Below are 25823 nucleotides of genomic sequence, written 5' to 3'. Positions count from 1 at the left end.
GCCAGTGTTGAAAGTGGGGCTGACTGTGTGCCCCCCTGCTTGTTGATGTAGAACATCGCAGTGGCGTTGTCTGTTTGTAGCAACACCTTGTGTTTGTACAGTCTTGTTTGAAAAGCTTTCAGTGCAAGGAAGATTGTCTTCAATTCTAGGTAATTGATGTGCTTTGTCGCATCTGTTGGCGTCCACAGTCCCCTCACCTTGAGCTCCTCCATGTGAGCGCCCCATCCCTTCAGGGATGCGTCTGTGGTGATGGTCACTGTTGGCGTTGGGGGCGTTAGAGGCTTTCCCCTTGTTATGTTCTCCATGGTCCACCATGCCATCTCCTTCTGCACTTCGTGCGTTACAACCACTAGATCCTCCCAACTGCCTGTAGCTTGTGACCATTGCTCCTGTAGCCATTCTTGAATGGGTCTCATGTGGAGTCGTACATTTGGTACCAGGTGGATGCATGATGCCATCATGCCCATGATCTTGCTCGCAGTCCTCACTGTCCGAGCTTGTCCCTTCCGGTAGAGGCGAGTCTCCTTCACCAGCGCCCTCGCCCTCTTCTCGCTGGGGAACACCCTGCCCTGTAAGGTGTTGATCTGTGCTCCCAGGAAGATCTTCACTTGTTCCGGCTCCATTGATGATTTCTTCCAATGGATGGAGAACCCCAGGCTTATGAGCGTGCTCGTCACTGTATGTGCGTGCTGCTTGCATTTCTGGTATGAGTTTGCTTTCACCAGCCAGTCGTCCAGGTAAGGGTATACGTGTATTCCTTGCCTTCGTAGGTGTGCTGCGACTGCTGCGAGGCACTTTGTGAATACCCTCGGTGCTGATTTTAGCCCGAAGGCTAGTGTCGTGAACTGGTAGTGGCTTTCTCCGATGGTGAACCTGAGCATATGCTTGTGCTTCCTGTTCATTGGGATGTGCAGGTAGGCGTCCTTGAGGTCTATCGTGACCATGAAGTCCCCGATCTGCAATTGCGGGAGCACCTCTTGCAGGGAGGTCATTTTGAATTTTTGCGTTCTTATGAATTTGTTCAGGAACCTTAAGTCCAGAATGGGTCTCATTGTCTCGTCTACTTTTGGCACCAGGAAGTACGTTGAGTATATTCCTGTGTTTCTTTCCTTGAAGGGTACCCGTTCTATGGCCTGCTTCCGCAGGAGTTCCTTTGCCTCTTCCTGAAGACACTCTAGCTGCTTGCCTGCTAGTGGTTTTCTTTTTGGTTTTCTGCTTGTTGGCCTCTCCTCCAACTCTATGCAGTATCCGAATTGGATGATGTTGAGGATCCATTTGTCTGATGTGATTCCTCTCCATTCCTGGAGGTAAAATCTTAATCTTTCTCCCACTGGTGTCATGTGGTCGTAGGTGTCTAGTTTGTCCTGACCCCTCTGTACGTGCTGCCCCCTGGGATCTTTTCTGTGGGCGGGCACACGGAGTTTTTTGAAGTCACTTAGAGGCGGGCTGCTGTCCCCCTCTTCTATTCTGTCCACGTCCATTTCTCCCTCGAAAGGACTGGCCTCTTGGTTGGTACTGCCAGGACTGCTTCTGCTGAGCCTGCTCAGTCTGCGAGTCTGCCTGGTGCGCTTGTTGGAAAGCCTGGTGTGATGTACCTGGCTGGTTTCCACCTCTCCCGCCGGGCCTCCGAGACGGGGTGCCCCTTTTGTTGCCTCTGAAATGCAATGCTCCCATGGACCTTGCTGTTTCGTTATCCTTTTTCAGTTGGCTGAGCTTCTCATCAACTGTTGTTCCGAAAAGCGTGTCGCCGTTGAACGGTGTGTTCAGGATGCTGTGTTGTACCTCCGGTTTGAAACCTGAGATCCTGAGCCAGGCGTGTCTCCTTTCAGTGACACCCATCATCATGAGCCTGCTGGCGGTGTCTGCCCCTTCTAGGGCCGTCTTAAGGCAAGAATTTGCCGCGTTCTTCCCTTCTTCAACCAGTTTTTCGGCCTTCTGCCTGGCATCCTGGGGCAGGTCCTTCACCAACTGTCCCAGCTCCTCCATGATCTGGTACATGTGCCTGTTTATCAGGGCGTTGGAATTAGCCATGCGCCAGTGGGTCACGGCATTCCGTTCGATCCTTCTGCCCACCAGATCCATCCTCTTGCTCTCCTTATCCGGTGGTGGACCAGAGGTAGTGGGTACATTAGCCCTCTTCCTTGCTGTGGCCGTGATAATGGAGTCTGCGGAGACCGTGCCCTGAATGTAGGCTGGGTCTTTTGAGGAATGTTTGTATTTCTTCTCAGTTCTGGGAGTTACTGCCTTGCATGTTGCAGGTTCCCTGAATGCTTCCTTCCCCTGAGCCAAGACGCTGTCGAGCATTGGTAGGTACTGGCTCCTTGTTTGTGTTGGGGAGCAATGTCTCTAGAAGGAAGTCTGCTTTCTGCTTCTCTTCGTCGAGCTTGAGTTTGAATGCTGCTGCGGCAGATTTTATCACCGAGTTGAAGGCCCCGATGTCGTCCGGCGGCGAGGGCCTCGAAGGGTATGTGTCGACCGCCTCCTCCGGGCCGTCGGTGTCGACATCTAGGTAATCCACCTCCTGTAGGTCAGAGGGGGCCGACTCTGCGTCCGTCCTGCTGTCCTCTTCCTCCCCATAGTTGTAACTATCGTAGGGATTCTCGTACTCTTCCTGGTCGTCGACCACCTCGACGTCCTGGTCTTGTTCCTCGACGACCTCGTCTTCCTCCTCGACCACCTCCACCACGGGTGGCTTGGTCTTGTGAGGGATCGTGAAGGCTTTCATCTTAGCGTCGAAATCTTTCTTCCGCTGCATGATGTTTTCCATTTCGGCCTCGAGGCGCCTTCTCTTCTTTTCCATCTCGGCCGCGTGTTCCGCGTCGGATGGTTCGGCCGTTCTTTTCGGCGGTTGGCCTTTCGGTGCCGAAGTTTTCGATGTCGAACCGGATTTTGGGTCTCTGGTCGTCGTCGGTAGTTTAGGGTCCTTCTCCCTCGGCGTCGATCGATCCTTTTCAGGGACGATTTTCGACGTTTTCTACTGTTCAGCAGCTCTCGGCGCCGGGGACTCCTTCTCAGAGGATCCGCTGGGCCTGCGAGTACCCGCGGACGCCACTTTTTTTGGCGTCGGCGCTTTCGGGGTCTTGCCCTCGATTCTTCGAGACTCAGAGTCTCTCGGGTTCTTGGGGGGCCGGAGAGTCTCCTACCTTATCAGAAGTCTTCGTGTGATTGGTCTCTACGACCGTGTAGCTGTCGTCTTCGGCGGCAGCGTTGTCTTCTTCCTCGGAGGACATCCCCAGCTCGTAGAGGGATGGAGTCGAGGCCTTCCCCTGCAGGGCGTCGTGCGCTACCCTCTGCCTCTCTCTCACACAAAGGGTCTTCGGGGCGAAGGCGGAGCAGGCGTTGCAGTCCCCGCTTTCGTGATTCACCGGTAGACAAAGGTTGCATACCGGGTGCTGGTCCTTCTGCGCATACTTGTGGTGGCAGTTACGGCAGAACTTGAACGGCGTGTTGTCCATCATCGAGCGTCCAGGGCCTCCCTGGTCGCGTGTTCGGCGACGGTCGTCGAGGATCTCGATGAAAAACGCCTTCTGCTTCGCTGATTGTTCGTCGATGAAGTCCCCTGGAGTCTTCAGATGACTTTTCTTTGTGTTTTCTGTATTTTCTTTCTTGTTTCTCCAAAAATGTCTGGAGCCCAAACGGGAACGATCCAGACCCGACCGCGGAAAAAAAGAATCTGAAGATGGCGCCCAGGAGTGGGAGCTTCCGCAGGAAGCATGCCGACGTCACTGGAAATACACCCAAGGGGGTGTGACGCCGACGCCCACCTGGGCTACAAAAAAAAAAAAAAAAAAAAAAAAACAAAGAAAAGACTACGAATCCGGACCCTACCACAAGACCGCGGAATAATGCACAGCATAGTGAATCCAGAAAGATTCACGCTGCAGAACCTGCTGTTAGATGCGACGGACTGCCACCCTATGAGAATATGCCTGATTCTGCATCCCGCAGGATGGTTATGTGCCACTAAAGGGCAAACTTAAGCTACTTGTTGGCTGACACTGCAAGGGATCCATCAAAAGGCATATCCATAAGGGATGCCCAGCCTTCCCTAGAAAAGCCTGCAGATCGCAACCATGCATGGCGATGGAGCACCACATTAGTGAGGATTCTCATCGCTAACAATTGGTAGTGCCCAGGATAGAAAAGATTACTTATATGGCTGTATTCTGGCTGTCTTGAATGATTTGAACCATGGAGGCCCTGAACTCTTCCAGGACATCCAGCAAACTTGTCCCAGATTGTGTACGTATAACGGCCTGATAAGCAGACTGTTTTGATTGACCTCAAAGTCCAACTGGTCGAAGAGAATATTCGCTTCCCAAATGCCTGAATCTTTTTTGAATCCATGTCAGAAGAATTTATGGGGAACACATTAGGATTCACTTTGCTGGTGGGAGCCTGGACCACCAAACTTTCAGGAGTAGGATGCTGCATTAGAAAATCCAGGTAGCCAAACAGCGGACTGTGGTGTCTGGCCACCTGTCTGTTCAGCAGTGAGTAAAAGCAAGGCATAGCCCAAGTGCCCATAAGGGTGTCAGTCAGGGCTTTATTAAATGGATGTAAGTGGTCGGACGAGGCAGGCCCAAGGTGTAAAACCTCAGTAAAAACATTTATCTGGAACATGACAGAAGTCAACTGTAGGTTCATTCCTCACCTGCTTTTCTAATCATTATGGCAAATGATGCCCTCTCTGCCTTCGGGGATTCAAGGGGCAAGATCAACCCTGTTTCAGGAGACGTATCAAGCCTACTGGCTTCCTGAAGCCCCAGGCAGAGAGTATCATCATCGAAATGTGGGGGTGAATCATCACCATTGTCTTCATCAGGTGGTAGCAAACTCTGGTTAAAATCTGAGCCAAAAAGCTGGTGGAGTTAGACTGTATGGGAGTCAGGTGTGCTGTAGTGGAGTGGAGTCAAAGCCTGACCTCAGTCGGGGCCAAAACTGATTTGGCTCAGGGTCAGACACCGTGTTCAGCCTCCAGCACTGGCAACGTCAGGACCAGCACAAGTCTTGGAGCTGGAATGGAAGTCTGCACTGGAGTCATTGTGGAACTTGCAATGGGATCCAGTGGCTCAGACAGGGTTTAGGACAGACCCACCTGTGATAACCCAACTAGAGGGCTCTGCAGATCCTTTGGATCCAAAGGTACGCCAGAGGAAACAAGCAGATGTCCAAAAAAAGCAGCATGGTATCTGTAAAGGCTGTGCAATGCTGCCGCATCACCGATGGCCCAAGAACTTCGGAGACCAGTTGGGGAATGGGGCCTCTGTTCGGCAGCAAGTTTTATTGGCATTTTGACACATTCCTGACTTCTCTTTAGGCAGAGAGGTGGGATGAAGTCAAGTCCAACTTGAACTTCTTACGCTTCTTCTTCGACTTGGAAATCAAGCTTACCAGCCAACCTCAACCACAAAAATAACCTGATACAGGAACAGCCTAGAGAACGGGAACTGGTCCATGCCCTCTACTTTGAGCAAGACATGCGCAAGGTCTGTGAATTCTTTCAGTGTTCGGCAACATACACCTCTGCTTCACAGTCCCCGATTGCCTTTGGGTGTATGAGGGCACATTCTTTGCACAATTTGGAGCTATGCCCCAAACCCAAGCATCAAAGGCACCTATAGGTTACCACCAACATCGTTTTCTGAGAGCCATGGCACAGCCTGAACCCTGTAGTCTTCAGAGGGGACATTGTTCCATTGCACACTGGTAAAACAAATAGGAAGATTTTGTCAGCAGATAAAGAGAGAGCGAGCTCAGGATCAGTGGTCAATGGCGCAGAAAAAAATGGACTAACGTTGGCGGGAAGGGGTGGCGTCTATATGCGTCTCCACTTTGTCACTTCCAGGGTGGAACGAGGCCAACACTGTGCCCGGGAGCGCTAGAGCGGAAACTTTTAGATCAAGGCACCTCGGTGATATTCTAAAGGTGAGGCATCTGCAGTTAGAAGTATCTATCAGAAAGGATTCAGGTGGAAACTTATTTTAGATATGTTTAAAAAAATCTTGGATGAAACTACTCTGAAAAGAAAATCCTGTTCTGGAGAATAAATGTACAAGGTCACAGCTAAACAGCCATTTAATTACCTAACCTTTAGAATTATCTCTACTTGAGGAATTGCACATTACAGAATATATATTATTTCGACTTCCGGCAGCCCTATTACCATTTAGAGGGGCCATGCTGCAAAAATAAACCACCTTTTACAATAAACTACTCTGGTGGACAGACATCTGACCACTATCAGTACATCCATTACTTCTGGAAATTACTTTAATGTAAATAAGTCTAGCCGTTAAGTTCCTGGCATGAAAATCTAACGTCAGAAAAATGGGTTGGCCGGACAACAGTTGTTCCACGAGAGCAGGCTGTCCACCTGATACAGAGGACAAGTTGGTGCCCAACTGGGTTGCAGCAGGTCTGGGTAATAGAATTTAGTTATCTGATCCTGGGCAATCAGTATCAAACCAGCAATGTGATGCCATATTTGTTTGCAAGACTCTTTGACTGAAAGTTAACATAAAAGAGACCTTAAGTTTACTCCAACATCCAAGTTCTACCATCAATCCATTTGGGAAAACTTACAGTGAACAAAACATGGTACATTTCCAGTTGCACAGGTCACAACAAGATCTACATATGACTTACTCTGGAGGTGAAAAATTAAGTATTTCTCCTATGGAAGCAGATCTCAATTTATAATTCACAATGGACAATCTGTTTAGGCGATATGCTGCAGTGTTTCCATTCTCCACTAGATGAAAGCCTGACAGTTCTTTTGCCTCTGGCTGGTGTTCAGAGACACATTGCTTTCTCACAAAGATTTGGAGTCTCTTTACTTAAAACATGGTAGAGCAGCTATTTGTGAACATCTAGACATTTGTATTACAGATGAGAGAGGAAGACCTGCAGTCCGCCATCAACTCCAGAAAAATAATTTTTTAATGATTGAGCAAACATGTTTGGCAAATTGCGGATTGTGGCGTTCACGTTCTCCTAGTGGCGATCTAGAGCAGATGCATTTAGTAGCCATCCACCCACATAAGAGTTCAATTAAATTCCGTGAAGATGCAGATGAGCTACTGGTCAAGACCTCCACAAAAAACACCCCGGGGACAGATGTAAGCCAAAAAACAAGCACTGACAATTGATAATGTTTGTCTCCTAGAAAGTGTCTTGTGGGCATTCGCAACTTGCACATGTAGGTATGCATCTTGGGAGTTCCAGGGATACTAACCAAACCTGCATCTTGGAGGATTGCATGATTTAGTATAGTTCCAACATCATGATTTCCAATGGAGTATAACTTACACCCTTTTCCATATCCAGAGAGTGTGCGGAGTAGCACCCTTTTTATCTTTCGGCGAGTGACAACTTCTCTACAGCCCCTTTCACAAGTAGGGAGCAAGTCTCTTTCATTAAGATGTTTACGTAAAGGAGGGGGGAAAGAAGACGGTTTGGGGCGGGTTGTCAGGTATTAGCCAACTTTACTATCCGTTGGACCCGTCGACCGAAGGCATTCTCTGTCAGTTCCACAAACAAAAAGACACCACACCCTTAAAAGAGTGCATTGAGATGAAAGTGCAAGTGCTCAGAGTGATTAAGGACTTGGGTGAGTGGAAGATGAGAAGGGGTTTATAGTTTCCTTCCTCTGCCAGACCCTCTTCCTCTGTAAGGGCAAAAGGGCCTCTGGGGGGCTGTTGAGAATTCTATCAGAGTATATTAAATAGATGGGCCTCCCACCAAATCTTTCAGCACAGACATAGGATCTTTTGCCGGGAATGTTATCCCCAAGGCTCTAACAGCTGTTCTTCTCTGCTTACATTTTTCAAGTAAGTGATGCTCTTTATGTACAAAGAAACTCTGATCATTGAAGCACTGGTCCAGTTGTTAGGCTTGACTGTCAACCAGAAATCCAGTCATTCTTTTAAAGTCATGCATGGTTTCTCAATAGCATTCTACTGCTCCTGCAGAGGAGCAATGGCCAATGTTTCAGGGCCTATTTGTATGACTTGCTTAGATAAGTCCAGTAAATCGTGCAATAATGAAGGGAAAGGTTCCCCCTGTGAATTTGGTAGATGGAGCGTAGCTACAGATGCTATCTCTTGCCCGCACGCATGCTTCTATCTAGCCAGAAGGCACATAAGACTGGTTGATCTTAATACCAAACAACCACCTTAAAAATCATTCTGGCCTCGAATGTCAAGTCGATAAGATTCCCTCGCTGGCGGAGCAGATTGGAAATGTACCTTTTCAGAACGTTGCCAAAGATGCAGATGAAACATAGGAACTGTCTAAAGCTTCAGGCCTATGCTTTCTAGATGTGTTTCTAAATGAAGTTATGTAGATTAAGGTTTTTCTACAGTCTGCAGTATTCCTAACTGATGGGTATAATAACTAGAGAAAACAGTTTACTTCACATCTCTGTAAATAGGCTGGCCAGTCTGCAAGAAAAGTGCACAAGCCCCAGCAAACACCTCATCTGCTTTTTTTACCACATGTACTAAGTGGACTTACTCAGTAGTAAAGGGGGCTCTTCAATTGGCAACTCTGGCTTAAGGGCGGGTCCCGCTCTTTAGTATACTACAAATGCAATTACTGTTCAGAATGCATTGCCTTAAGCAGCTTGTCACCCCTGTCGTGGGATATAGGATGCATAAACCTATTGTGTCCCCCTATGGTTTTTAATGTGGTGTGAAGGTGGTTGCAATTGAGGTATGTTTGATGAATGTCTGGGAACATGAGTAAATTAGGTTAGATTTTTTTTTTTATTATAGTGAAATGTGGAGAAGGGTATGTGTAGCCTTGCTGGCAAAACATTGATAATGTTTTCTCAGAGTGTTTTGTTTAATCAGGAGTATATATAAAAGATAAAAAGCTGTGTGGATTAAAAGATATGTTTTGAAGAAAAAATAAACAGAAAGCTAATGAAAAGTTTTATGTGTATGTACATTGAATGTTGGGCTCAACATGTACGTATTAAGTAATCAGTGTAGAATTGACAAACAATTTGTAAAGCTACTGAGTAGGTGGTTTTTGCTTGTTTCTCTGGCACAGAGTGCAATGTCCCCGTGTGTGAGGTGTCAACAAAACATTCCGTCACCATGGTGCTCACGTAAAGAACATAATCTCATGTACATAGTCGCAGTTGGAGCAAAGGTGTGCAATAAGGTGACAATCATTTGAGGGTGGATTGTTCTTACTCTGTACTAAAGTCAGCAGAATAGTATTTTGTTACAAGGAATCTCATAGATTAGCATAGGGGGAAAATGATTGTATATTGGTTACCCCCACTGGCAAAAAGTGGAGTACAACACTTGCACTGTGATAATCCCTGCTAGGCACTCTTCAGCGAGATAGTATTTTATTTTGCATAAATTTGTAATTTTATAAATGTGTGCATGGTGGCTGCTTGTGAGTAAGATATAGAGATATATATATATATATATTTTCTGGTATGTACAAACAAATGCTGTTGAAGGACAAAACAAAGATAAAAAACAGACTTTCAAATCATTTCTCCAATTGAGAAAGTATCCTACCGCAGGGCATCAGCACCATAACTGTTTATGACTGTCACCGGATCTGGGTAATTCTTCTTCCGTTTACTCATTTTTTGACCATCACTAAAAATAAATCAAAGCAGAAAATTAAACAAGCAGTGGAACGGTAAAGTGTTTTAACTTTTGTATAGTGAAAAGGTGTTCGGAAAAACGAAGAGATACCTCCTGTCCAGCAGCAGTCCAAGTTTCCCGTCACGCTCACAGATAGTTTTAGCAGTAGCCGCAGCATACGATCCCTCACACAATGCAGTTAGCAGGCAGCGTAAGTTCAAAATGAATACCCATCTGCACGATCAGACACAACACACCAGACTGCAGCAGTGCACCACCTCTCAGAACTGACCTCCAAATCTCCAGCCTGTACAACACTGAACCCGAACTGAGTTAATGGCACTCTGCGGTGTCTCCTCACTAGAATATCACCACTCATTTTTTGCACTATTAGACGTGAAAATCCAAAGACTAAAATGGGGGAGAGGGGAGTTTACTGGGAAAGAGAGGAAAATAAGGTGGCAGATGAATGACAACACGAGACGTCTTAGTTTCCATTTTTCTTTCATTCTAGAATATGCAGCACTCTACGCTGCAGAATCCCAATTTATCTGGAATATTCTAACTACGGTACATGTGAAAAGATTAACAACAGCTGCGCAAGATCACGCTTAACGTAATGTGGGGGGTCACTATACAGATTAACTCCGTTAGCTCAGCGTACGCATGCTCATAGCAGCCATGGGGCTGCAGCCCCCTGTTCGGGCACACCAGCCAATGGGCTTTGAAGTCAAGTTTGGCAGAGACCAACCTGAAACGCACCCTACAATTCAGGACCATTTGTTTCAGCATCGCTGCAGGGAGACGTGGGTCTGCAACAGCAGAAGCCATTGCAGCTCTGTCAGACAGCCCTCTGCAGCACCTGCTGACGTGGATATATATCTCATCACCATCTCACAAACACAGTATGTCATTGACAGAAACCAAAGATTACAGGGCGCTCAATGCCCATTTGGCTCAAAGGGCTTCAGCAAGCCCCGTCGAGTGTGGCAGCACGGGCTGAAACAGGGCACACACACAGCCACACCTGAGTACTTCACAGGTCATTAAAGGGCCATTTACTTGTTAATGAACCTTTGTTGTTTTTTCACTCCTTCTTAAAGCCCCTGTATCTCTACTCTGCCTATTGCTGGAAGAATGAGCCCTCGCCGACATTCTTTCATTAGAGTATCAAATTCAATTTCCAACCCGGCCCTGAAAATGAGTAAGAATTTCGTTATTTCGCAATCCTCTAATAAGTCTTGGCACCACTGGAAAGTTGAACAAAGATTCCTTATCTGAGGAAAAAAGAAAAAGCAGAAGGATGAGGGAATCATTCACCATTCCAATGTTAAGGTCCTCCTCAGCTATACAATGTCCAGATGAAATTTTAAATTTACTGGTAAATGGGTGCTCGCCTGATAGTATCAACTTCATTACATCAGGAACCAATTTATAAACTGACGTTCTCAAGGTCAAATCATGTGATTTTGGGGTTTAAGTTGTCCTTCATTGCAAAGGGCTATAGACGTACTCAACTGGAGACATTGGGGGTACCAGGGTCGCTTGACCCAATCTGAGGCAATTGGAATCCTAGAAGTCTTGTGCATTCTGATTTTCTGGTTCACTAGAAGAGAAGTTGGGAAAGTTGTAGTGGAGATGAAATGTTCACTGTAGGAACAGAATCAAAAACAGGGGGGAGGTAGAGGTTGACGTTAGGTTCACCCTCCTTACTAAATGTAGATCCACAAAATCTGGAATACCGGTATTAAGAACCTAACCATGAGAGAACTGGGTTTCCACTGAACATGTGTGGAAAAACCGTCTATCCAGAAAGGAAACTTCTTTTCCAGAGTCCCCTCACCCACCAGGGTTTCCCCTAGGTGGCATGCTTCATCATAGGGGTCCTCTCAATCTGCTGCGGATTGAGGAGTGCTGCGACTTGCAAAATTACGTAGGAGCACTTGTTTTTGGAAAAAATGTGTAGTGCAGTGATGTGGAGTGGGCAGTAGAATAAGAATACCTAACTAGCAGGCTAATATTTTATTTCTGCTCCTAATTGGTATGTTTAAAAACAGGGGTTAATACTGGGGAAAACAACCAGACTATCATTATTTTATACATTGATATGTTGTATTTTTGTTAAGGCTGAAATATACCCCATGGTCTGTAGGGGTTGAGGGGCTTGTAGTCACACCTTCATCAAAGCACACCTCACGGATAATCACCTAATGGCATCAAAGAAGTTTCCTTTCTGGATAGAGGTTTTTTCCACACATGTTCAGCGGGAACCCTGTTCTCTCATGGTTAGGTTCTTAAAACCGGTATTCCGGATTTTGTGGATCCACTGTAGGAACAGAGCATCTGTGGGAAGAGAGCATCTCCAAGGAAGGTCTAGAGCGAACCTCCAGCGAGAAATAGAGGTGAGATTATCTGTTGGCTCATGTGTAAAAAGGTCAATCTCTGGAGTCCTCCAGTCCTGAAACATCTGGTCTAACACTTCCTTTAGGATCCCCACTCAAATAGTGGAAGGTAATCTGCTGAGAATGTCTACCGTCATATTTTCTTTCCCTCCAGATGAGCTCGGGACAGATCAATTTCTATTATCAGGCTGACACCTTAGATCTAGTGCCTCTCTGCAGAGCATTATGAACCCCATTACCCTCTGCTTGTTCAAGAAAAACATATTTGTGGTGTAAGAGCCGAGATATGTTTCCCTTTGCAAGTGTGGAAGGAACGCCTTTAAGGTTTGACTGTCCTCAATTCCATGAAGTAGATGTGGTATATTTTCTGTTGAGGAGACCTGAGAGAGGTAAACAAGAGGTCTTCAACTGGACACTCCTAGCAACAAAGCGATGCATCTATGACCACCTACGGCTGCAGCCAAGGTGGTATTAGGGTTCCTGTGCCAGAAAAGAAAGGATGAACACCGGCAAAAGCAAACTGAAAACACTCAAGTAGTAGTAGAACTGGTTCCACTGCTAGTGTAATGTCAGTTGGAGCAGTTTCATGCATGATAGGGCGTGGGGGATCAGGAAAATGCAAGATGCCATGAGCCTGAGAAGTCTCAAGACAGATCTTGCTGTCTGACAAAGATTTTCTGGAAGTGTAACGCCATTGTACTAATGTTGTTCAATCAGGACTGAAGGGGCGAGGCATGCAGTGAAAGAATGCCCAAAATTGCCCCTATGAACTGGAACCTATGGTTGGGAATCAGGGATGCTTCTCATCCAGTGTCAGGCCAAGGTCATGTAAAATGGTGTCCATACTGGCAACAGTGTCTCCCACAAGTCCAGGGATGATATATTTAGGAAGCAGCTATTCAGATAAGTGTACACATAGATCCCTGGGCCGTGCCAGTAAGCCACATTACTCTTGTGAACATGTGATGAATGGGAGATTAAGTTATATAAAAGGGGAGCATTGCACTTTGGAAGTGGTCATCCCCACGACAAATTCTGTGTTTCAGAACTACTGACAGATGGAAATAAGCATCTTGTTGGCCCAATTAGAAAAAAACTGTCTTTTGCTTGGGAAGCTTGAAGCGCCTGCAGCAGCGTTACCATCTCAATTTTTTCCTTCATGAGGAAGTCATTCAGGAATTTTAATTTCAAAATTGGATCAAGCTCTCCCCCTTTCTGGGCACCAGGAAGCACACAGAATAATCTTTCTGCCTTTTCCTCTGGAGGGACATGCTCTGGAATTAATTCATCGAAATGTTTGCGTGAGGGTGGAGAGGAGGGATGAGGCACTTTTAAAGAAAGATAGGGAATAAGCTATTATCACAATCTGAAGGTAATTCTTGCCACTTCTGAAAAAATCCCAACACCATCCCCCAAACCTCACCCCACCCCACCCACCGAAGCCATGCGCGCACACCCGCTAAGAGCTTAGAGAGGTTTTGTAGTATTCAAGTGGGAAAGTAGAACAATGAGTCTACCTATTTCTACCCAAGCTCTTGTCTTGTGTTGTGCTGCTGTGGAGGCAGCTGCTGCTGCTACAACTTGTGATACTGTTGATGGATGTGTGCTGAAATGTAAGCCACACTCGGAGCTTTGCATGAATCTCTACAGGGAGTTACCAGCCTTCTTCCCATAGAGAATATGCTTGCCTTGCTGAGGTTATGGCGAGGAAGAATGCCATCTTGAGGGTAAGTAGATAAAGAGGACAACTGTTTATCGGTTCGAAGGGAATGCACATCAGGTGAGTACCAAATTCAGGTCCCACTGCGTCATCACAAACAGTGTTGGTGGAAACATGTGATCAGCCCCTTAAAAAAAGACACATGAAAATCAGTGATTTGAAGAGGGATAGCTGATCAGATAAAAAGGCCAAAAGGTCCAACAGGTAAACTTTACCTGTTGCCACAGCAAGATTTTGCGGTGCTAAGCACAAGCAAAATAAGAGAACTTCTGATAAATGTGTATGTAGGGGCTGGATGCTCTGTGAAGAACATTAGATAACAAACTTCACCATCAGTGCTAAATTTGAGCCGGTGGTTGCTGATGGGGTGCACCAACACAAATATTTGGAGACCAGCACTTATTATTCCGCATCAAATATTTCTCAAGTGCAAGAGAAGAAGAAACACATATACGGGAAGACGGAGGATGAGAAAGATGGCAAAACCTTCACAAACTGAGAAAGCTGGAACTTGCAAGAGCAGAGTAAAAGGAGCAGGAAGTGCTGGCTGTGGATTAAAGACTGAAAAATAAAGGTAGTGTCCACCATGTGACACTATATTCCTGCACAACAAACACTCCCTTGTTCGTACAGTTCCCACACAGTCTCAAATAACTGCTATTAGTTATTTGAGACTGTATGGGAACTGTACGAACAAGGGAGTGTTTGGTGTGCAGGAATATAGTGTGTCACGTGGGGGACACTACATTTATTTTTCTACCTTTATTTTTCTACTTTCCTACCCTGTCCCCTACGTTCAAGTAAGGGTACCTCTCAGAACTTTGTGGATTAAAGACTACCAGTCTTTGTATGCGGCATGCAGACATTTAATTACACTGGCCGCTGGTTCTGAGCCAAATGTTGGGCACCGGCATTCTACCTTTCATAAATTAAACACTGCGCAGCATCCAGTGTAAATGGACTTGGTAGATGGGCACCTGGCTTCCAAGATGACACCAATCAGTTTGGAAGGAAAGTCAAAAGACATCAACTGTGGCAGCTCAAATTCCACGCATGGTGGTGTAGGTTGTTTAGGACTCAGCAGTGCTGCTACAATAGGTGGTCCCCTGGAAAGGGCAGCCAAATCGGAGGACATGTATTCATGGCCAGAAGCTCCGGGTACGACACACTCCTTTCCCAGTTAGGGGCCGGTAGGTTGACCTAGGTCTGGTGTTTCCTGGTCTTTTTCAGTACTTTGCGAAGGGAGGATAGGGGTCCCAATCACCAATGCTGGTGAAAGGCATCTCTGAGGGATGACTTCCTTGGGAACTCCAATGTGCAAAAGTTTGGACACAGCACGTTCTCTGCTGTGGAAAATAGACTGAGCCGGAGTTCTCCCTATTGCTAAAAAACGCCCTAAGGCACATCCGAATGTCACATGTGACTTATTATCTGCTAGGCACTGTCACCTGAATGTGTTTGCCCTGGTGTGTAAAGATTCCACCAGGTGCTGGCCAATGGGGAGATGCACTGAGAGTTCAGCCACTTCCTGAGGCGCAGTGCCTCCTGACAGAGGACCCACAACTAGGGATGGGTGGTAAACTCCGCTCCTCCGGTGGACTTTGAGGAGTTTTGCCAACTCCTTACTCCTGTTGGAGAGCAGCTATCTGGAAAAACTCCGCTAACCGCCTCGTGGCAGAGTTTTCTTTTGCACGCGGCTTGCCAACATTAAGTTGGCGAGTACGAGCAAGAAAACAAAGCACATGACTGCCTTCCGGTGAGATTTCTCAACGCGGGCAGTTGAGGCAGGTCTCTACCGCTCGTGTTGATGAAGCTGCAACTGTAGTAGAAAATCTACTTGAGCGAAAGAAAGCAGCATCGTCATCTGGCGAGCCGCGTGGTGCCATTCATGACGATTGTACAGCGTGCAACAAGCTCCCGGTGCTAAAAAGGAGTGTGAGCAGAGGTTTCATACTGAATTTCGCTAATCGCGGAACTCCGTGGTAGTTCCGTGGAGTTTTTAGGTAACTCCGCAGAATTCCACGGAGTGACACTCCGCATGTTCCACCCACCCCTACCCACAACCCCACACAACACAGTTTGCTGCAATACCACATGGCGGTCGGGTTATCCATGAAAACTTGTGCCCTAGGAACACTTGCAGTGCCAAACTAATCGCTCGCGATTCCAATACATTTATGTGGAGACAAGCTTCCAGAAAAAAACAAAGTGCTCTGATCTCCACCTCTCCCACATGACCTTCCCAACCCAGCAATGATGCATACCTTCCAACCATTAGCTGTGGGTAGGGTAGGGAGAGGGGTATGCCACAAGTCCAATAGTGGCTAATCAGCAAGTATTTTGTTGTCTCCTTGGACACCTGGATGGAGGCCGACAGGTTGCCTTGGTCTCACTGCATGGCTTGCATGTGCAGCCTTACGTGGTCTACGAGCAGGATGCAGGTGGCCAAGAGGGCAAAAATCCTCAGAGCCACTCTCACTGAGACCAAAGTCAAAGGTTGAAACATCAGGATGACTTCAGAAATGTCCTGGACTTGTTGAGCTAGAGGGATAGCTCGGAAGAGCATCCTGCCTAGAATGGCTTCAACGAAGGGGAGTCGTTCTGAGTCAAGTCTGACTTCAGCACGTTGATGGAAAAATTCAGCGATGCCAGCAGTTCAGCCGTTGACTGGAGGTGGTTCATGGTAAGGCTAGTGTTGTATTTCCAACCTACACAGATGGGCTGTGACCACCACCATCACCTTCGTGAACACAGAGGCCCACTGGTAAGGCTCAAGGTGAGCACGGAAAACTGAAACGCTCTTGGACAACCTTAAACCGCAGGTAATGTCTGTGGGATTGCAGGAAAAAGATGTAAAAATATGCGTAGTCTTCCGGATACAGTGCAGGAAGAACTTGGCCAGGGATAGCATCCTGAACTTGTCCTTACGAAAGAAATTGTTCAGCGGGTGAAGGTCTCCATACTTTTTAGGCACCAGAAAGTAATGGGAGTAGCAACCAGTCCCGATCTCTGATGTTGGCACTCTCTCTATTACTTCCTTGGCTATGAGAGGTTGAACTTCTCCATGAAGCATGGACAAATGGTCCTCTGGGAGGTATTGTGGAGGTATTGTGGTGCTGGTGACATGTAAGACAGAATTGTATGAAGTATCCATTTGGCAAGATCTGGAGCACTCATTGGTTGGACGCAATGCTCCGGCATGATGTTCCTCCAGCGGAGCATGAAAGAAGATATAATCTCCTCCTGGGACGGTGGAGGGGATCAGGTTTGTGCAGCTCCTTGCCCTTGAGGGCCTGGAGGCTGTCCGCTTGCTACCTGGTCTCAGCATCAAAAAGGCTGGGATGCCTATTGCTGCTGAAGCGTATATTGTCTTTGCCCCTGCTGGTAGCCCTTACCAAAGACTCAAATTGGGTGATGCTGTTGGGGGAACTGGCAAACTGATGGAGTTAAAACCAGAACAGGCAGTGACCGTAAGCTCCTTAAATCCTTCAAGAGCCGAGTCCACCTGTGATCTGAACAGTATACAGCCGTTGAAGGGCATATCCACGAGGGACTGTTGCACGTCAGATGAGAAGCTCAAGGAACTTATCCAGGCGTGGCGCCTAAGCACCACGCTGGTACCAACTGCCCTACCCAGGCAGTCAGCTGTGTTCAGATCAGATCTAAATGAATACTTTGCAGCACCCTGTGAGGCCAAATGATCCTTAGCAAGGTTGGACAGAGGTCCTCTTGCACAGCTAGTGAGAGGTATGCCACTCTGTCCCAGAATGCTTGCCTGCCTTGTAGACATGTCAATTCACTGACCTGAGGGCGAGGCTGACCGAGGAGAACATCCATTTAGTGAATGTCTCCATCCTTTTGGATTCCCTGTCAGACGAGGTAATGGGAAAAAATATTGGGTTTCAGGCAGCTGCTGGAAGCTTGCACTATCAAGCTCTCTGGAGTAAAGTAAAGTCCACATTTGTAAAGCGCACAATCACCCGTAAGGGTCTCTAGGCGCTGGGGGCCGTCGGGGAGATTAAGCGAGCTATTGCCCAGAGTCACATGGTGCTGGGCTAACCTGGCGCCGTAGCCGGGGATCGAACCGTGGTCCCCAGATTCCAGCGTCAGTCGCCCTGGCCGCGGCGCCACACCTCTTCCTGTAGAGTGCTACAATAAGAAAGCTGGTACTCCTTGAGCAGGCCTGTATCTCCTCGCCACTTGTCTATTGACTGGGGAACAAGATCCAGGATTGGCCCAGGTGCCTACCAGAATCTCAGTCAAGGCTTTATTAAAGAGGTGTAGAGGCTGGATTGATCTGGGTTAAGGACTGCTGTCAGCACGTTGGCTTTGACTTCTTGGGAGAGAAAAGTAAGGTCAATCACCTTAGCTGCCCGACGAATTACTGATGCAAAGGATACAGGCTCCTCAGTGGCCACAGGGATAGATGAGGAGAGCCCAATGTCTGGTAAAGTGTCCACACCATTGGCATACTTAAGATGGTTGAATAGGGTGCCATCGTCATCATACTGATTATCAACGTCGTAATCAGTGTCACCAGCATCATAATGTAGGACATGCAAGTCAGACTCACAATAGGCCTAATGTTGAGTTTTGGGTGGTGAGGCATGGGTCTCTGAGTCCAAGAGGACAACCAACTCTGTGTCTGGCGTCGGTGACGTCGCTATCTGTGTCGTCACTTGAGACAGTGGCATCGGTCATGTAGTTTTAGGTGTTGTTGAGCGTGGCACTGAAGGCTAATACATGAGTGGCGCAGAGACCCGAGCCAGCTGCGTCAATCCAGAGGAAAGGGTCAGCTTGTGTGCAAGGGCACTGTCGGCGTGGAGGAAGGACCTGTCGACAGTAAACCAACTGGAGGCCCTCTCAGATCCTTGGGGCAATAGGTGCTCCAGAGGGATTTGGTGTGGCACCAAAAATGTCATCAATGCTGTCTGTTCGGGAAGTGCCTTGGCAGGAAAAGCATTGGAATCAATTCCGCATGGTGGGAACTACTCCATAGCCTAGAGGTGCAAGTTGCGTAGCACGACTCCGATTGGTGGGAGTGACAGAACCGGGAAACCCATACTTAGATTTTTTATGTTTCTTGTGGGACTTTTGAAACTTGCATTAGCCTTGTGATCTCGATGATGAAAGGTCAATGGAGTGGGATCACATCCTTGACTTTGTCTGGGACTTCGACCGTGAGCACTTCCTAAAGCGACAGAGTTCAGTAGCGGCAAGATGTGTTGTTTTTGGAGAAGAGGCCTCATAAGCAGTTAACATGGATGCCCATCACCGACTTCTGTCAGTTGCAGTCGTGACAGCTTAAAACCTGAAGTTTTAGGTAGTGACATTGTCTGCACACAAAAGAAATTTGGAGGGTAAAACCCCTGTCAAATAGGAGAGGACTAACTCTGGAAGCATGGAAAGAATGAAAGTGACATCAATGCATGCAGGTGGGGCAAGGATAGTGGCCTGATGTTACGTCTAGGTAAGGATGGATCGGAGGCAGAGTCGCACAATGCCACCTGTCGAAGCATTAGCGAAGTGCTATGAAAGTTTTCGGATCCAGTCTCGCGTCTGCGGAAATTCAAAAGATGAGGACTCTGCACTTAGAAGTCACCATCAGAAAAAAAGGTAGCCAACAAGAATCAAGTTATCATCACAGCTCAGCCTCTAACTGTTGTCTGGCAACTACCAGCCCAGCACACTGTGGCTTCAGAAACTCCATAGAACATCAGTACTATTGCTAAACTGGACAAAAATGGCAAATACGCAATAAGGGAACTCTAATTACCATTCATCTTCCTGCAGGGGACTTCCCTCTTACTACATGTCTGGCACTCATACAAAACAAAGGCACGTGAACACCATTCCACACAGCTTCGTCCTGTATAACCACATGCAGGAGTGGAAGCAAAGGACCAGAAGTATCTTGTGCATTGCCACTAGAACAATGGATGTAGGTGTACACAAGTCATGATTGCTTTCTGAAACATTTTATATGACAAAAGCCATGCACTCCAAAGAGAAGGCTATCTTTTTAGAAAGACAGTAATCTCATCACAGTGAAAGTCAGAATTCATCCTGGAGCCACAGGGCAAGCATAGGCCACAAACCAGTGGGTTGGTGGACTTCTACCCCCATTGTCCCGGAATGTGACCTACTATTGCACTGCAAGCTGGGCATCAAGAACACCCTTACCACTTACCACTTGTTTGTCAGTGGCCTGGTCCCAGCCGGGCCCCTGCCAACTCCTTCTTCCTTTTGGGGTCCCAGGACCACCCGGGACTCCCACATGTCCCAGCGTTGGAGGGCAGCCCGGGGAGCCCAACCCCAGCTGTTTCCGCCCGGCCAGCACCCTTGCGTGCTGCCATGGGAGCCGGCACCACATTTCAGGTCTTCCCGCTCCGGCGGGCAGACATAGAGGCTCACGCTGGCCTTGGGGGAGTGCGACGGCACTCCCCCTCCTCCTGGCAGCCGCGGGGGAGTGCGAGGGCACTTCCCCGTCCTCCCTCCGCACTTCGGGGGCCCGGTGATGGGGTCCCTGGCCCCATGGCATTTCTTCACGGGGAGTGGGACGGCGCACCCCAGCTTGCCTTCTTCTCCGCCGGGGCCCTGAGTTGGGATCCCAGGCCCCTCCTCTGCCTTCACGAGGAGCGCAATGGCACTCCCTGACTTGTGCTCTCCTGCGGGGATCAGGGTGGGCTACTGGCACCCGCGACCACTTCTTCACAGGGAGCGTGACAGCGCTCCCCGGCTTTGCTTCAGGCCCGAGGATGTGGTCCCGGGCCCCAAGAGACATCTTCGCTGAGGCGCGACGGCACTCCCAGCCTCCTCCTCCTTAATTCGGGCCTAGAGTTGGGATCCCGGGCCCCTCCCCCTACACATCTTCACTGGGAGCGTGACGACGCTCCCCGGCTTCAGGTTCCGCGTGTGCCAGGGTGGGCTCCTGGCACCCCGCGGGGGCACCTTCACGGGGTGCGTGACGGCGCACCCCGACTTCACTTCTTTGGGTGGGGCAGCCCCCGGGACCTGTCCCACCCAGGGTCATTCTCCGGACCGGCGGCGGAGCCCCACACGCTTTGTCGTCGGTTGGCCACAGGTCAAAGGTCACCTACCTTCTGGGGAGTGGTACAAAAGGGGTGGTGATGGACGGAGCATCTGAACCAATCAAACACTCACACCCAGTCAACAGATCTGGGTTTAATCCATCACCATTCTTTAGCCCACTCTGCCACCCCAGTTCAGACATGGCCATATGCAAATCAGTCTGACCCTGTGCCTCATGGGAACAGTCCAGCCCGAACTGCCACGCCATGCCTTCCCTGGACCGGAAACAAGCTTCCGAGGAACGGTTTCTGGCATTTCAGCCGTCTTCAGCCCGGCTTGCTTGAATCCAGTGGCAAAGTGAGCAAGGGACTCACGTCTGAGCATACCCTGCCAACTTATGGCGATCAAAGTGGTACAAAAGGGGGTGGTGATGGACGGAGCATCTGAACCAATCAAACACTCACACCCAGTCAACAGATCTGGGTTTAGTCCATCACCATTCTTTAGCCCACTCTGCCACCCCAGGTCAGACATGGCCATATGCAATTCAGTCTGACCCTGTGCCTCATGGGAACAGTCCAGCCCGAACTGCCACGCCATGCCTTCCCTGGACCGGAAACAAGCTTCCGAGGAACGGTTTCTGGCATTTCAGCCGTCTTCAGCCCGGCTTGCTTGAATCCAGTGGCAAAGTGAGCAAGGGACTCACGTCTGAGCATACTCTGCCAACTTATGGCGAACAAAGTGGTACAAAAGGGGGTGGTGATGGGGAGCACATCTCAGCACCCAGGGGCCCGATCTTCCTAGTTTTGGCCTCTTCTTGCTCCTGGTGCCGCTCCCCAGCCACTGGGAGCATTCCCTTTCGCCCTCTGGATATCACAGAGGGTGGATTCAGCAGGGAGCTGCCTTCACTGGCTCCCTGCGCCAGCCTTTCACCTGGCTCTCCCTCCTGGGCCTCTCTTCTCCCTGCACAGAGGCCCCTGAATCTGCGCACTGGTCCTGGTCTCTTCTCTTCTCTTGGCGCTGTTCAGGATCCTGGGACAGTCAGTGGGTCAACTGCCCATTGTGCCAGGCTCCAGCACCAGTCTTCCTCAGCAGACCACACCCCAGAGAGACCCTCTCTTCCTGTGCAAACACTTTTTAAAGTTTGGGGAGGGGGCTGGCAGGTAGTCCCTGTTTGTCCTATCAAACAGCGACACATCACTACACTGCCCGGCTCCTTCCTTTCTGCCCAGGCCTCTGGGATTGTTCAAAATGGCGTCATCCAGTGGTCTCCTGCCACATGGTCTCTGAAAGCCCCTTCCCTCGCGCTGCCTTCTCCCTTGTGCAGCTGGGTTCCTGGCACCAGGTGACAGCTACTGATGGATTAGTCTGTAGCTCCACCCATCTTCTCTTCTTGGAGAGGCCTTCGCTTTTGGAGGAAAGGTCATTAACCCAGCCTGCCAGGTTAATACCCAGCCAGGCCCTGGTTATAAGATGAGTCAGAGCACTATGCCAATTCTGGATGACCCAAAAGCAGTACAGATATGACTTTGGACTCTGTAGAATACTTCTTCTCACACAAGGTACAGTGAACTTTAGTGCGTGTCTGGACTGTGTAGGCCTTGGGAAAGTGAAACTAGCCCATGGGCTCCACATCCCCATAGGAAAATAATGGAGTGAAAAACAGTAAACCACACTGACTTTCCCTGGCATGTTTCTTTCCACCCTATAAAGCCTATTTCATGTCACCACACAATTCTGCATAAGTCCCGCCACGGCATTCACTTTGTAGCTGCTCCTGGGCTGCGCACGCCAGGAATCTCCCCTGCTCAGCCCGTATACGTGTGCACACATATGTACACATGTGTCTGCATGTAACCAGCCCGGTGTCCCTTACTCCAGCTGCTGCGCAGCGGCCTAGTCAAGCTAGGAGGACACCAGTAAAATCCTTGTGCAGTCTCTTTCATCATGAGTGCACTGTGGGTGAGTCCCAACTTATGAGGCTTTCCCACAGTAAAAGCTCAACAAATAGGTGCTCAAAATAGTCTCGACCAACCGACAGTCATTTATTTGGGGTGGAGATTGTAATTCCATCTTCCAAGGACACCTAGACAGATTCAAAACAACCTCTAGAGGGAGATCAGACAGCCAACAGATTGTATGGTATAATACAAGAAAAAACACTGCTAGACGCCTGGAGACACATGATTCCTCTCGGTAAAGAAGGCATCTTTCATTCCTCTGTACACAACATGTGGTCTCATTTAGACTACTGGCTCTTTACACCGGATGTAGGGACCTGGATAGTAGGGGTGCAACTTTACCTGTACTTTACTTGATCACTCAGTGTTACTTCAACTCCGCTTACCGGATGCAGTGTCATTTGGAAGACTATGGTGAATGAACTCTGAACTCCTGCTAGATAACCTGTTCAACAAGGAAATTTGGCTCGAAACTTAAAGTACTTACACATAATCTGGCACGGTAGCCTTCTGCAGCACTATCTGAGTCGCCTTTAATGTGATAAAGGGACTCCGTATTACTAAACAATACAGAGTGAAGAAGGTACTCAGACAACATTCAGACCGGCTGGAGCGCGACATTAAAAGATTGGCAAATGAGCTGGCAGGGAATGAGGGCTCACAGATATGAAACACACTTTTAGAATATAATGACGTAGCAGACAGGGAGATGACACTTTGTGGCAAATCTGCCAGACCTTGCTCCAACGGGGACGGCAAGCACCCTGGGAAATCATTGGAGACAATGCTAAAGCATTCCAGGGCCGCCAATGACATTTTGGAAATTGAAGGGCGCAGCAAACCGTCACTTCCCGGGTAATGACCAGATACTAGAAATATTCACCAATTACTAGATACTAGAAATATTCACCAATTACTACACTGACCTTTACACTTCACAATCCATCTGCTCCTCTGCACAGGTGGACAATTACCTCAAAAACACTGCTGCCATAGCATGGCTGGTGACCGAACGAAGAACATCTTCAATACAACCGTTTGAACCAGCTGAAATAAGAGCTGCTATACTGGGACTTCAAGAAGTAAAAAGCCCCAGGGCCTGATGACTCCCCAGTCAAATTCTATAAGTGATACATATGTATCCTGGCCCTATATCTGGTTGACGTATATGAAGACACCGGTAAACAGAAAATATTACCCACATCTATGCGTAAAGCATTAATAATAATACTACTGCTTAAACCACATATGTCCCCTCACAAATGTGAGTCCTACAAGGCGCTATCATTGATTAACTGTAACGCAAACATTTTAGCCAAACTAATTACAAATGGCCTCACCCTGTTATTGCCAGGCTTGGTCAGGTCAGATCAATTTCGTTTCATCCCCGGCTGATCCACGTCCTATTATCAGCGCTCCTTATTTGCTTTTATCAGTAACCTGGATCCTGGGGGCGTGGCCAACTGCCGAGCATGGAGGACGTGAGCTGAGAGAGCTCCGTTCCACACCGCGACACTTGGCAATCTATCTGGCATTTACCTGGACCTTCAAACTTGATTTCTGTATTCCCCGACAGTGGAATGCTCCTGGAACCACTGGCTGCGACCCGGGATCCCTAACCTCTGTGGAAATGAGAGTTTTGGGTAGCACGGAGCACACACAGTGACGGTGGGCAGATTCGCGTCTTGGACAGAAAGAAGCTGCCCCGGATCGCAGATACCGATGTGTATGCTGTAAAATCGGGCGACTTCTGAAATCGTGGTGAGGGTGAAGATCCCGACACATATTGACGGTGAGTGAGACTGGGACGGAGGAGTCGGCTGCCCGATTTGCTGTGACACACCAGGAGACGCGAAGGCAAGATGGCGGATGGAGGCGACCGTGGACTGGAACTGCTCCCCAATAGAGGACGCCTGCTGCTGTGCGGTGAGTGCCTGGGCGCTCTCCGTGGCTACCGGAACTATGGAGAGCTAGCAGGTGTAGGAGGCCCTCTGTGGCGGCGGTGCAGACTCCGCCGATCACACCATAGTGCCAGCGACCATCGCCCGATCTGGAGGACCTAGTGGGAGGAGCACGAAATCCTGCACCCGGCGCAGCTGTGGTCCCGTCTGTAACCCTGGAGGGGACGAGAGATCGTGTGTCAACTGGGGGTAGTTATGAATGGGCTATGATCGCTGGCCTCGCCTGTGGAAATGAGGTAGTGGGTCCTGGAGAAGGAAAGGCTGCACATACTGACGCAGGCGCAGTGGTTGGACGGCTGCGCCGCTGCCGCGACCACTACTGAGGAGCTGAAGCTTCTGATCGCCTGCTATATAGGCGGGAGTGCATACTAGTGAGGCGGTCGCGGCCTGGCAACGGACTGCACTGCGAGGGCACTTGCTGGAGGCATGTAGTGCAGAAGTGAAATAGAGGTGTCGTTGTGCTGGCTGAAGGTGAGATCAGACCTTCCACGGCACGCTTGCGAGCTGGGTGGTATCACTTGCAGCACACCCTGAAAGGACAAGACATGGACACTTTTGGAGTGTACGGCCAAAGGAACACACCAGAGGACTTCTTCTGGTTGACCTCGGGAATTGGCCTGGCCTTGGGGGGTACGAGCAGCTGAGGCGAAGAGTGCTTCGACGGCCTCTCAAAGGACATCATGGAGCAGAGAAACACGCACGGTCATCGCGGCAACATGGGACGCCCTAGGGCTAAACAGGCTGATGCAGCCTCTAATGAAGACGTGCACCTTGCATCTAGCAGTGATCCCTCCAACAGTTCGGACAATGAAGTGGTGCCTTCCACGAGAACCGATCAACATGCTGCCAAACTGGAGTTTATTTTAAAAGAGATACGGGACTCCCGTGCAGCGATTGAGATGCAAATGGGGACGCTATCCACCAATCTAAACTTGCTGCAAGCTGACCATAAAAAACTGACGGACAGAGTAAAATCGAACAAACTGGCTCTGGATGATTTGATACCGCAGCAAACCATGCACGCCTCTCAGCTTGAACAATTCCAGCGCCAATTGAATGGCTTGCAAGACAGAGTGGACTACGCGGAGGGGAGATCTCGACGTAACAATGTCCGGATTCTGGGAATCCCGGAG

At 48.7% G+C, this 25823-nt stretch overlaps 1 protein-coding gene across 1 annotated transcript in view; it reads right to left on the bottom strand.

The window, feature by feature from the left end:
- IARS1 (isoleucyl-tRNA synthetase 1) overlaps positions 1-25823 on the bottom strand; it is a 548404-nt gene that overhangs the window by 252650 nt on the left and 269931 nt on the right. The window contains exon 18 of the mRNA XM_078661397.1: positions 9543-9626. Coding sequence (XP_078517523.1) covers positions 9543-9626 — 84 coding nt within the window. The remainder of the gene's footprint in view (positions 1-9542; positions 9627-25823) is intronic.

Source organism: Lissotriton helveticus, chromosome 9 (assembly GCF_964261635.1).
Source record: "Lissotriton helveticus chromosome 9, aLisHel1.1, whole genome shotgun sequence".
In the NCBI taxonomy this organism is placed as follows: domain Eukaryota; kingdom Metazoa; phylum Chordata; class Amphibia; order Caudata; family Salamandridae; genus Lissotriton; species Lissotriton helveticus.
This window is presented reverse-complemented; position numbering and strand designations above follow the sequence as displayed.